Genomic DNA, 12,500 nt, shown 5'->3' on the forward strand with positions numbered 1-12,500 from the left:
CCGAGAGAGAGGAGACCGAGAGAGGGAAAGAGAGAGAGAGAAAGAGAAAGAGAAAGAGAGAGAGAGAGGGAGAGAGGAGACCAAGAGAAAGAGAGAGAGGCCGAGAGACAGAGAGAGAGATTGAGCGAGAGAGGAGACCGAGAGAGAGAGAGAGAGAGATTGAGCGAGAGAGGAGACCGAGAGAGAGAGAGATTGAGCGAGAGAGGAGACCGAGAGAGAGAGAGAGAGAAAGACAGAGAGAGAGAGAGAGAGAGAGGAGACCAAGAGAAAGAGACCGAGAAAGAGAGAGAGGCCGAGAGATTGAGAGAGAGAGAGAGAGGAGACCGAGAGAAAGAGAGGTTGAGAGAGAGGAGACCAAGAGAAAGAGACCGAGAAAGAGAGAGAGGCCGAGAGAGTGAGTGAGAGAGAGAGAGGAGGCCGAGAGAGAGAGACCGAGAGAGAGAGGAGACCGAGAGAGAGAGATTGAGCGAGAGAGAGGAGACCGAGAGAGAGAAAGAGAGAGAGAGAAAGACAGAGAGAGAGAGAGAGAGAGAGAGATTGAGCGAGAGAGAGGAGACCGAGAGAGAGAAAGACAGAGAGAGAGAGGAGACCAAGACAAAGAGACCGAAAAAGAGAGAGAGGCCGAGAGAGCAGAATTAGGCCGATACCCACTAATTATCAAAATCCAGAAAAGAGCCATTAAATTCTACAACCACCTAAAAGGAAGCGATTCACAAACCTTCCATAACAAAGCCATCACCTACAGAGAGATGAACCTGGAGAAGAGTCCCCTAAGCAAGCTGGTCCTGGGGCTCTGTTCACAAACACAAACACACCCTACAGAGCCCCAGGACAACAGCACAATTAGACCCAACCAAATCATGAGAAAACAAAAAGATAATTACTTAACACATTGGAAAGAATTAACAAAAAAACAGAGCAAACTAGAATGCTATTTGGCCCTACACAGAGAGTACACAGCGGCAGAATACCTGACCACTGTGACTGACCCAAAATTAAGGAAAGCTTTGACTATGTACAGACTCAGTGCATATAGCCTTGCTATTGAGAAAGGCCGCCGTAGGCAGACATGGCTCTCAAGAGAAGACAGGCTATGTGCTATAATATGACATTTGTAATGTCTTTACTGTTTTGAAACTTCTGTATGTGTAATGTTTACTGTTCATTTTTGTTGTTTTTCACCTTATATATATATATATCACTTTGTATGTTGTCTACCTCACTTGCTTTGGCAATGTTAACACATGTTTCCCATGCCAATAAAGCCATTGAATTGAGAAATTGAGAATTGAGAGACAGAGAGAGACCGAGAGAGAGAGAGAGACCGAGAGAGATTGAGCGAGAGAGAGAGGAGACCGAGAGAGAGACAGAGAGAGAGAGAGCGAGAGAGACCGAGAGAGAGAGCGCGAGAGCGAGAGAGAGATTGAGCGAGAGAGAGAGAGAGAGAGGAGACCAAGAGAAAGAGACCGAGTGAGAGAGAGAGAGGGGAGACCGAGAGAGAGATTGAGTGAGAGAGAGAGAGAGAGAGAAGACCGAGAGAGACCGAGAGAGAGAGAGAGAGAGAGAGAGAGACCGAGAGAGAGAGAGAAGACCGAGAGAGACCGAGAGAGAGAGACCGAGAGAGACCGAGAGAGAGAGAAGACCGAGAGAGATTGAGCGAGAGAGACCGAGAGAGATTGAGCGAGAGAGACCGAGAGAGATTGAGCGAGAGAGAGAGGAGACCAAGAGAGAGAGACAGAGAAAGAGAGAGAGAGCGACCGAGAGAGAGAGACCGAGAAAGATAGAGAGAGAGAAAGGAGACCGAGAGAGATCGAGAGAGAGAAAGGAGACCGAGAGAGATCGAGGGAGAGACCGAGAAAGAGAATGTGAGAGACCGAGAAAGAGAATGAGAGAGAGAAAGGAGACCGAGAGAGACCGAGAGAGAGACCAAGATTGCACAAGAGAGACCGAGAGAGAGTGATCGAGAGACCGAGAGAGATTGAGCCAAGATTGACGAGAGAGAGACCGAGAGAGAAGGAGACAGAGAGAGACAAGATTGCACAAGAGAGATTGAGCGAGAGAGATCGAGAGAGAGCTAACAGGGATTAAGAGACGAGGTGCAGATCATGAAAGGAGTTCTTTAATGTGCTCTGAGAAAAGGAGTGAAACGGAAACTTGAGCTGTACAGGGCCTCTGAATAATGAGCCTGTGTACTGTATAAACAATGATGATTCGGTCGGTCGGTCGGTAGGTCCACACAGACCGTGTCTCTGTACTATTCAGTGGCTTTCCTTTCTCTTTCCATCTCATCCTGGCTCAACTGAATTGACTGTTTTGGGGAAATTTGCCATTATCTTAAACAAATAATAGCCAGATAACAAATCATTACCTTGACATAGGACTTCTCTGTGTCCACCAGCTCCTGGATGACCTTGCGGAGCCTCTCGGTGGCACTCATGTGTCGGGGACAGGGTCTGAGCAGTGTGGGCTCGGCCCCTGGGTCTTTGTGGCCCTCCAAGCCCCCGGAGCCCTCTTGGAAGGTGTGGTACAGCATGCACACCGTCTCCACGCTCTGCAGTGGGCGATAGAGAGAGACAGGTTAGGGACTGCATGAATAACATGTACACAAAGCTTACTAGGATTACAGGGACTTTTATATCTTGTTTATCTTACCACATATATATACAGTGCATTCAGAAAGTATTCAGACCCCTTGACTTTTTCCACATTTTGTAACATCACAGGCTTATTCTTTCCCCCCCCCCATCAATCTACACATAATACCCCAAAATGACAGCGCAAAAACAGGTTTTACATTTGTTCTAATGTATTACAAATATAAAACAGAAATGTCACATTTTCGTACAGTACCAGTTGAAAGTTTAGACACACCTACTCATTCAAGCGTTTTTCTTTCTTTTTTAAATTGTAGAATAATAGTGAAGACATTGAAACTATGAAATAACACATATGGAATCATGTAGCAACCAAAGAAAGTGTTAAACAAATCAAAATATATTGAATATTTTAGATTCTTCAAAGTAGCCACCATTTGCCTTTGATAGCTCTGCACACTAGGCATTCTCTCAACCAGCTTCATGAGGTAGTCACCAATTAACAGGTGTGCCTTGTTAAGTTAATTTGTGGAATTTCTTTCCTTCATAATGCGTTTGAGCCAATCAGTTGTGTTGTGACAAGGTAGGGGTGGTATACAGAAGATAGCCCTATTTGGTAAAAGACCAAGTCCATATTATGGTAAGAACAGCTCAAATAAGCAAAGAGAAACAACAGTCCATCATTACTTTAAGACATGAATGTCAGTCAATACGGAACATTTCAAGAACTTTTAAAGTTACTTCAAGTGCAGTCACAAAAACCATCAAGCGCAATGATGAAACTGGCTCTCATGAGGACTGCCACAGGAAAGGAAGACCCAGTGTTACCTCTGCTGCAGAGGATAAGTTAGAGTTTACTGCACCTAAGATTGCAGCCCAAATAAATGCTTCACAAGAGTTCAAGTAACAGACACATCTCAACATCAACTGTTCAGAGGAGACTGTGTGAATCAGGCCTTCATGGTCAAACTACTACTAAAGGACACCAATAAGAACAAGAGACTTGCTTGGTTCAAGAAACATGAGCAGTGGACATTAGACCAGTGGAAATCTGTCCTTTGGTCTGATGAGTCCAATGATGAGATTTTTTTTCCCAACCTCAATATCATTTTGAGAGGTTGAATGGATAACCTCTGCATGTGTGGTTCCCACCATGAAGCATGGAGGTGGTGTAATGGTGTGGGGATGCTTTGCTCGCGACGTTGTCTGTGATATATTTAGAATTTAATGCACACTTAACCAGCATGGCTACCACAGCATTCTGCAGCGATACGCCATCCCATCTGGTTTGCGGTTAGTGGGACTATCATTTGTTTTTCAACAAGACACCTCCAGGCTGTGTAAGGGCTATTTGACCAAGAAGGAGAGTGATGGAGTGCTGCATCAGATGACCTGGCCTCCACAATCACCTGACCTCAACCCAATTGAGATGGTTTGGGATGAGTTGGACTGCAGAGTGAAGGAAAAGCAGCCAACAAGTTCTCTGCATATGTGGGAACTCCTTAAAGACTGTTGGAAAAGCATTCCTCATGAAGCTGGTTGAGAGAATGCCAAGAGTGTGCAAAGCTGTCATCAAGGCAAAGGGTGGCTATTTGAAGAATCTCAAGTATATTTTGATTTGTTTAACATGTTTTTATTTACTACATGATTACATGTGTTATTTCATAGTTGATGTCTTCACTATTATTCTACAATGTAGAAAATAGTAAAAAATAAAGAAAAACCCTTAAATGAGTAGGTGTGTCCAAACTAGGGAGTTTTTCCTAGCCATGTACTTCTACATCTGCATTGCTTGCTGTTTGGGGTTTTAGGCCGAGTTTCTGTACAGCACTTTGACATCGGCTGATAGAAAAAGGGCTTTATAAATACATTTGATTGATTAATATTTGGGGAGTTTCTCCCATTCTTCTCTGCAGGTCCTCTAAAGCTCTGTCAAGTTGAATGGGTAGTGTTGCTGGGCTCTTATTTTCAGGTCTCTCCAGAGATGTTAGATCTGGTTCAAGTCTGGGCTCTGGCTGGGCCACTCAAGGACATTCAGAGACTTGTCCCGAAGCCACTCCTGCGTTGTCTTGGCTGTGTGCTTAGGGACATTGTCCTGTTGGAAGGTGAACCTTCGCCCCAGTCTGAGGTCCTGAGCGCTGTAGAGCAGGTTTTCATCAAGGGTCTCACTGTACTTTTCTCAGTTCATCTTTCCCTCGATCTTGACTAGTCTCCCAGTCTCTGCTGCTGAAAAACATCCCCACAGCATGATGCAGCCACCACCATGCTTCACCGTAGGGATGGTGCCAGGTTTCCTCCAGACGTGACGCTTAGCATTCAGGCCAAAGAGTTCAATCTTGATTTCATCAGACCAGAGAATCTTGTTTCTCATGGTCTGAGAGTATTTAGGTCCCTTTTGGCAAACTCCAAGCGGGCTGTCATGTGACTTTTACTGAGGAGTGGCTTCCGTCTAGCCACTCTACCATAAAAGCCTGATTGGTGGAGCCCTGCAGAGATGGGTGTCCTTTTCCACTGAGGAACTCTGTCAGAGTGACCATCGGGTTTTTGGTCACCTGCCTGACCAAGGCCCTTCTCCCCCGATTGCTCAGTTTGGCTGGGCGGCCAGCTCTAGGAAGGGTTGGTGGTTCCAAACTTCTTCCATTTAAGAATGATGGAGGCCACTGTGTTCTTGGGGACCTTCAATGCTACATAAATGTTTTGGTACCCTTCCCCAGATCTGTGCCTCAACACAATCCTGTCTCAGAGCTCTACGGACGATTCCTTCAACCTCATGGCTTGGTTTGTGCACTGACATGCACTGTCAACTGTGGAACCTTATACATACAGTTGTGTGCCTTTCCAAATCATGTCCAATCAATTGAATTTACCACAGGTGGACTCCAATCAAGTTGTAGAAACATCTCAAGGATGATTAATGTGAACAGGATGCACCTGAGCTCAATTTAAAGTCTCATTGCAAAGGGTCTGAATACTTATGTAATAGATTTATTTTTAATAGATATGCTAAAATTTATAAGAACCTGTTTTCGCGGGGTCTGAATACTTTCCGAACTAACTCTGTCAAAAACGATTACCATAACAAGCTGTCATACAGTACGAAGCACACAAAACCAAACCATAGCTTAGAGCGCAACTTAACAAGTTTACAGTATCACACAGTCCTAGCTGTGTGATTGGCTCCTATAGTTCTAGTATCTCTACAGTGTCAGTACTGACCGGTGTGTGTGTGCGCGTGTGTGTGTGTATGAGAGAGAGCGTGTGTGTATTTGAGTGAGAGAAACGCTGATTACATTAAAAAAAGCAAGTCTCAGAAAATACCTTGCTTCTCACCATAAATATTGCACAGCGCACACACATTCACACACACACACCATACAAATCAATACACTAAAACAACCCAGCAGGACCCAAATCAAGTCCTCTATTAAGCCAGCAGCTCATCAGTTAGCATGGCCAATCAGGAGACAGGGTGCCAAAGCAGCTACGGTATAGCTACGGCATGGGGCTGGAGTCGGGAGGCTGGTGGCTCAGGGACCCACTGAGGGGAAGAGGATTCAGGCCTGCGATAGGCTAGGCTGGCCTCGAGACAGGACCACCCGGTCAGCAGCTCTGAGTCTCTGCGTGAGCAATGATAATGACACTCAGCTGTCCCACTATGCTACTGAGAGGAGAGCACCACACTGACAGGATTCTATACTGCTGTAGACTGTAGATATACAAAATAACAGACGCACACACACACACACACACACACACACACACACAAAGTAGTGGATATGTTTAACCCACACACCAACACAGACCAAAGCTCCTCCATATTGCAGCTGAAAGGCTTGGAGACCAGCTCAAGGAGGAAAAAGGGTTGAAGAATATCATGTTGACATATTATTCAAATACCCTGCGGCAGCTTCAGAGACAAACCTGCCTCACACAGACAGATAGCAGTAATTGTGTGCGGCTCTCGCCTGCAGTTTGTTTCTGCTGCAGTCACTGAGGTCCTAGGCCTACAGAGGATCTGGAGAAAACACACACAGGCATGGATGCACGCACACACCCACATGCACTCACACACACACAGGGATTCTCCCTTTCTCGCAGCATGACTTTTTAATCAGTTCTTAATAAGAGCATGACTAGAGAGAGATAGAGACTCAGACGTGACTCAGAAGTCTCTGTCTCACACAACAATCCCAACAACAAAGTCTGAGTCCAACGCCTGACGACTAACCCAAATATCCAATTAAGACCTGCAAAGCCGGCTCGGGAGCCGTGGAGGCGGGAGAGGGAGAGACAGGGATGCAGTCGCAGAAAGGACAAGCACATCCGACAGCGCTAGTCTCAATTCTACATCCCTCGGTTAACCCAAAACTAAACCCAGAACTGTGGGGGTTTTCTGATTTCACAAGCATAAAGCCTGTGGGAATGCTAGGTAGAATGAGCCGAATCCTATCCTGTCAATTAGCCCAAATTGGACAACCCATCTCCTATCCCTGTTGTAAAGCCAGACATCTCTCTCTCCCTCTCAACATGAGGAATAGTTTCAACATCTGTCACAGCACCTACAGCCCTAAAACATGTTGAGCCATAGAGGTTAATACCCATCGCCACACCAGAACCCCATATTCCCACTACTGCTGTCCTTCCCAAACTCCCATGGCAATCATCAAGCCTCTCGATCTCAATCCCTCTCTGTCCTACTCACCATGAAGAGCAGGCTGTAGAGGAGCCTCCAGGCTGCTGTGGCCTGTCTCTGGGTCCTACGGGCCAGGTTACAGCCCTTCCTATGCAGCCTGCCCGGACTGGATGCTGGCATCACGGCTGGACTGTGTCTGACCGATAAACCACACGTGGTTGGTGCTGACTGGACTGTACTTGATGGGATCTAGCTATTAATCCTGAACCTAGAGATCTGAGAGTGTAGGCATTTGACAAAGAACTGCTGCCTGCACCAATCTGCATATCAATCGGGGTGGACGGCCGGACCGAGCGGACAGTGCAAACGGAGGGGCATTCCTCCCTCACGCTCTCTCTCTCTACCATCCCATCTCTGGTCCACGTGACCATGGTCAGTTTCCAGAGAGTATAATGCAGAGGCCAGGCTGCGGGTGTTACTGGCCATGCAGCCTCAACACATCAATACAATGAGGACTCTTCTGGGCTGCTGGATATACTGTGACACTGTCAGGAATAGTTGCATCTGTTCAACAGGCCAGGGGGATTCAGGGTCATTCATCTAAACTGACAACACAGGTCACGCTGTAGGGAGGAGGGGCCCTTTAATTAAGTATTTTGGGTGCTTTTGAAGAAAAACACGAGTCCAAGCCTATCTTTAGAAGCTGTGCGTCACGGAAAACAACATCTTACTGAGGCGTCTGGTGTGACAATTGAGGGGGATTTGAGTCCAGTGTTTACAAACAAATCAACCCGAGGTCACAAGCTGAGTAGCTTTGGCTTCCAGGCCTCGCTCTCCGACGTGGAGGTGAAAGCCTGGTAGAGGCTACTACTATAGCTGAGTGACACTCAGAGACCATCTTGTTCCAAACCCAGGTGAGGTCACCTGACTAGAGGCTCAGGTCTGTGGGGGCAGTCCACTCCAACACATAACACAAACAACTAGCCTTACTAAGGTTTCAGTATAGAAACAAGATATTTCATTCTACTAGCTCCTCACCCCTTGAGGTTAACGGCATTCTGAGAATGCAACCAAAATCAGTGTCTAAAGGTGTCCGAATGTATGAAAGTATGTGGTCAACTTCACTAAAGATATCACACTGGATATATGTTGATGATCTCTTTAACAAACTCCAATGTGATCGCAAAGGGAAATTCTAAGCATGTTGACCTGGGAGAGGTCAGAAGGAGCGGTTTGTGGAAAGATTACTACTCCTGCTCGCCCACTGGGGTGATTAACCAGCCTGTTATTTCCCACCCAAGGGGAAGATGTCGTCCACAACACCTGTCTTTCACATCCAAGTGTCTTCTAAACCAAGGTCAGAACCATTTTTTTAATTTTTGATTTCACCTTTATTTAACCAGGTAGGCTAGTTGAGAACAAGTTCTCATTTACAACTGCGACCTGGCTAAGATAAAGCAAAGCAGTGCGACACAAACAACACAGAGTTACACATGGAATAAACAAACATACAGTCAGTAACACAACACAAAAAAATATATATATATAGTGTTGTTCAAATGTCGTGAGGAGGTAAGGCAATAAATAGGCCATAGTAGCGAAGTAAGGTAGATTGTGTCTCCTAACGTCTCCTAAGCCAAGGTCAGAACACACTCCAACCTGGCTCCACTGACATGTTATTCAAATAGTATTCATATACAGGTGAGCTTAGAAACAAACACAGCCCAAAGTCAAACAAGAGCTGTCAAACAGTTGAGTGAAGCCAGATACTGTTCATTCTCCCCTCTCACCACCAGACATTAAAACAGAGTCATTAAAAGCAGAAGGCTCAGCCTACTTTAAGTTATGAACCGCATTTCAAATCAAAGAAGAATCCTCCAAGCGACAAACTACTTTCTCTTTATGAAAATAAACAAACCTGAATGGAACGTCTAAAGTGTAACGCCGGGGATAAAATATGGGGTGTCCCTCAGGCCGGCTCAGTCCATTGCTCACAGGAGAATGTCCTGTCACACCACAGTAAGGCTCTGACAGAGGCAGATTCATCCCTCAGGTTAGAGGCCTATTGTGTCATGTTGCCATCTGCTTTTTAGGGCTCAATAAATAAAGACAGTTTGTCATAAATCAAACAGGGAGGGCCCCAGTCCCTCTTCTATCCCCATTATATGCTTCATTATTCATTCTAAACACATTATTATTCCACCGGGGTCTCTGAGGAGACTTCAGAGTCAATGTTTTAATAATGAAACACCCTCAGATTAAAAACCCCATTCTGATGAATCCCCATAGGTGGTTGAGAACAACAGTATTATACTGCATCCCCACGACTAAAACAAAGTAGGAAACCGCTAGCAGCAGCCCTACCTGCCAAATATGACTGATATAAAACAACAGCATAGGAAAGACACTAATATAGTAGTGCACAATTTCTCAACATGAGACCAGTTGATATAAATTGAAAGCACAGGAAGAAGCATGGTAAAACCTGCCAGCCGCATGACCTGGTGCCCTGATATAAAACAGAGAATGGTGAGAGCAAACACTCCCGCTGGGCCACAAACCTGCCACAGAGGATGTCTGATAACATCCAATTGGGCATCCAGCAGGCTACCCACAGAACAGTCCCTAATACACAGCACCACCATAAAACCAGTAACAGCCAAGCCAAACTTCTCTCTGACCTGCTTGGTAATAAACTCTTCCCAGAGACAGGTTGACCAACCAGTAGGACTATCTTGGGTGCAAATGAATAGTGAGATAGAAGAGGAGGAGTGGGGCCTGCATCGCAGTGCTAGAGACGTCACTACCGGCCCGGGTTCGATCCCAGGCTGTGTCTCAGCCAGTTGCGACCGGGAGACCCATGAGGCGGCGCACAATTGACCCAGCGTCGTCCGGGTTAGGGGAGGGTTTGGCCGGCTGGGATATCCGTGTCCCATCTCACTCTAGTGCCTCCTTGTGGCGGCCGGGTGCATACACGCTGACTTTGGTTGCCAGCTGTACAGTGTTTCCTCTGACACATAGGTGCTACTGGCTTCCTGGTTAAGCGAGCAGTGTATCAAGAAGCAGTGTGTCTTTGCGGGGTCATTTTTCGGAGGACGCATGGCTCTCGACCTTCGCCTCTTCATAGTCCATACGGGAGTTTCAGCGAGAAGACAAGACTGTAACTACCAATTGGATATCACGAAAGTGGTGAAAAGTACCAATATTATATTGTATTAAATAGAAGAGGAAGAGTGATACAGTAGCCCAATGCTAGCACTACAGTTGTATTGTTGGTAAAATGGTTTGTATTTTAAATGTGTGTGACTGTCCTTGACTATCAGTGTATCAATCAGTGTTTTGAGTTTTTTTGTGGACTCCAGGAAGAACAGCTGCTGCTTCTGTAAAAGCTAATGGGGATCTAAATAAATAAATATGCCTTCTTGACCTAGTAGTATATCAGAGTGAATTTAACTGACCATTGATCCAGTGGGGAGCTGATATGCATTAAGGTACTGTATGCAATCTATATATAGTACTTCAATAAATCATCAGTAGAGGCAGGTTAGAGAAGTGTAAAGCACAAAACACCAGTGATGCAGTATCCCACTACTAGCATGACCTGGAATCTGTACTGAAGAAACATATGACACTACAGTATATACTGTGGCAGCCTACAATAAACCGTGCTCAAGCACCTAGAAAAGGCAGAGGTGGGTTACCAGGAGTCCAGTGCGTGGGTCGGGGACAGTAGGTTTCTCACAGGCCACTCATCCAGCCATGTCATCGAGCAGCTGGGCCAGCTTGTCCTTTAGCAGCTGCCTGAGGGTGAGCAGGGCCGAGCACAGAAACAGGTCCTTCTCTGCTTCACAGCCTCCAGGCCAGAACCAGCACATGGCCAGCAGGGAGCACCGAGCCTGGGACTGGTCTCCCGAGTGGCGCAGCGGTCTAAGGCACTGCATCTCAGTGCAATAGGTGTCACTACAGTCCCTGGTTCGAAGCCAGGCTGTATCACATCTGGTCGTGATTGGGTGTCCAATAGGGCAGTGCACTACTGGCCCAGCGTCGTCCTACCAATGACTGCCTACCAATGACTGGTAGGCAGTCATTGTAAATAATAACTAATTTGTTCTTAACTGACTTGCCTAGTTAAATAAAGGTTAAATAAAAAAATAAAAATCAGGTTGGTGAGGTAGATGCAGGGCCTGGCCTCTTCCTCCTCTGCCACCACCACCACCACCACCCTCCTCCTCCTCCTCTCACCCATCAAACCACCAACTAGCCCTGAGCTATGGTATAGGGCTGACTCCAACGCTCCCCAGCTCACCTCTTCCTCTCCTCTGGCGAGCGATCTACGCCTAGCTCAATAGGTCTACCTCTCCCTCCCTCTCCCTCTATCACTCTGCAGTGGGCCTGCTCCAGATGCTGGGGCCACTCCCCAGCCATAAACCCAGATTATTAGGCTAGTCACAGCCATATAGACTTAGTCATCACCACCACCCACTCCACAGGCAGGCACGAGGGGGGGGCTGGGATTGTCTGTGTTTAGGGGCCTCCCCCCAAGGAGGACTTAAGTGGGTGGGAGAAGTTTAAAGGGGTTGTAGTTCATTGGTCTTTATTTCTAGAGTCCATTGGTCTTTGCTGGCTGTTATGTGGTTCAAAAAACATCTAGAGGAGAGTAGTAATAACACAGCTGCTGCGGCAGTGGGTATCTATGCTGACTGGATGGCTGGCTGACAGCTGCTGCGGCAGTGGGTATCTATGATGGCTGGATGGCAGCTGCTGCGGCAGTGGGTATCTATGATGGCTGGATGGCAGCTGCTGCGGCAGTGGGTATCTATGATGGCTGGATGGCAGCTGCTGCGGCAGTGGGTATCTATGCTGACTGGATGGCTGGCTGACTGGATGGCAGCTGCTGCGGCAGTGGGTATCTATGCTGACTGGATGGCTGGCTGACTGGATGGCTGGCTGGCTGACTGGATGGCAGCTGCTGCGGCAGTGGGTATCTATGCTGACTGGATGGCTGGCTGACTGGATGGCTGACTGGCTGACTGGATGGCAGCTGCTGCGGCAGTGGGTATCTATGCTGACTGGATGGCTGGCTGACTGGATGGCTGGCTGGCTGACTGGATGGCAGCTGCTGCGGCAGTGGGTATCTATGCTGACTGGATGGCTGGCTGACTGGATGGATGGCTGGCTGACTGGCTGGCTGGCTGGCTGACTGGCTGGCTGACTGGCTGACAGCTGTTGGCAGTGGGTATCTATGCTGACTGGATGGCTGGCTGACTGGATGG

The 12,500-nt window shown here is 47.1% G+C and overlaps 1 protein-coding gene across 8 annotated transcripts in view; it reads right to left on the minus strand.

The window, feature by feature from the left end:
• Positions 1-12,500, minus strand: part of LOC118362156 (rho guanine nucleotide exchange factor TIAM2-like) — a 130,519-nt gene that overhangs the window by 16,995 nt on the left and 101,024 nt on the right. For all 8 annotated transcript variants that reach the window (XM_052486136.1, XM_052486138.1, XM_052486133.1 and 5 more), the window contains one exon: positions 2,369-2,551. In XM_052486136.1, the coding sequence (XP_052342096.1) occupies positions 2,369-2,551 (183 nt within the window). The remainder of the gene's footprint in view (positions 1-2,368; positions 2,552-12,500) is intronic.

The sequence above is a fragment of the Oncorhynchus keta genome, chromosome 29, assembly GCF_023373465.1.
Source record: "Oncorhynchus keta strain PuntledgeMale-10-30-2019 chromosome 29, Oket_V2, whole genome shotgun sequence".
NCBI lineage: Eukaryota > Metazoa > Chordata > Actinopteri > Salmoniformes > Salmonidae > Oncorhynchus > Oncorhynchus keta.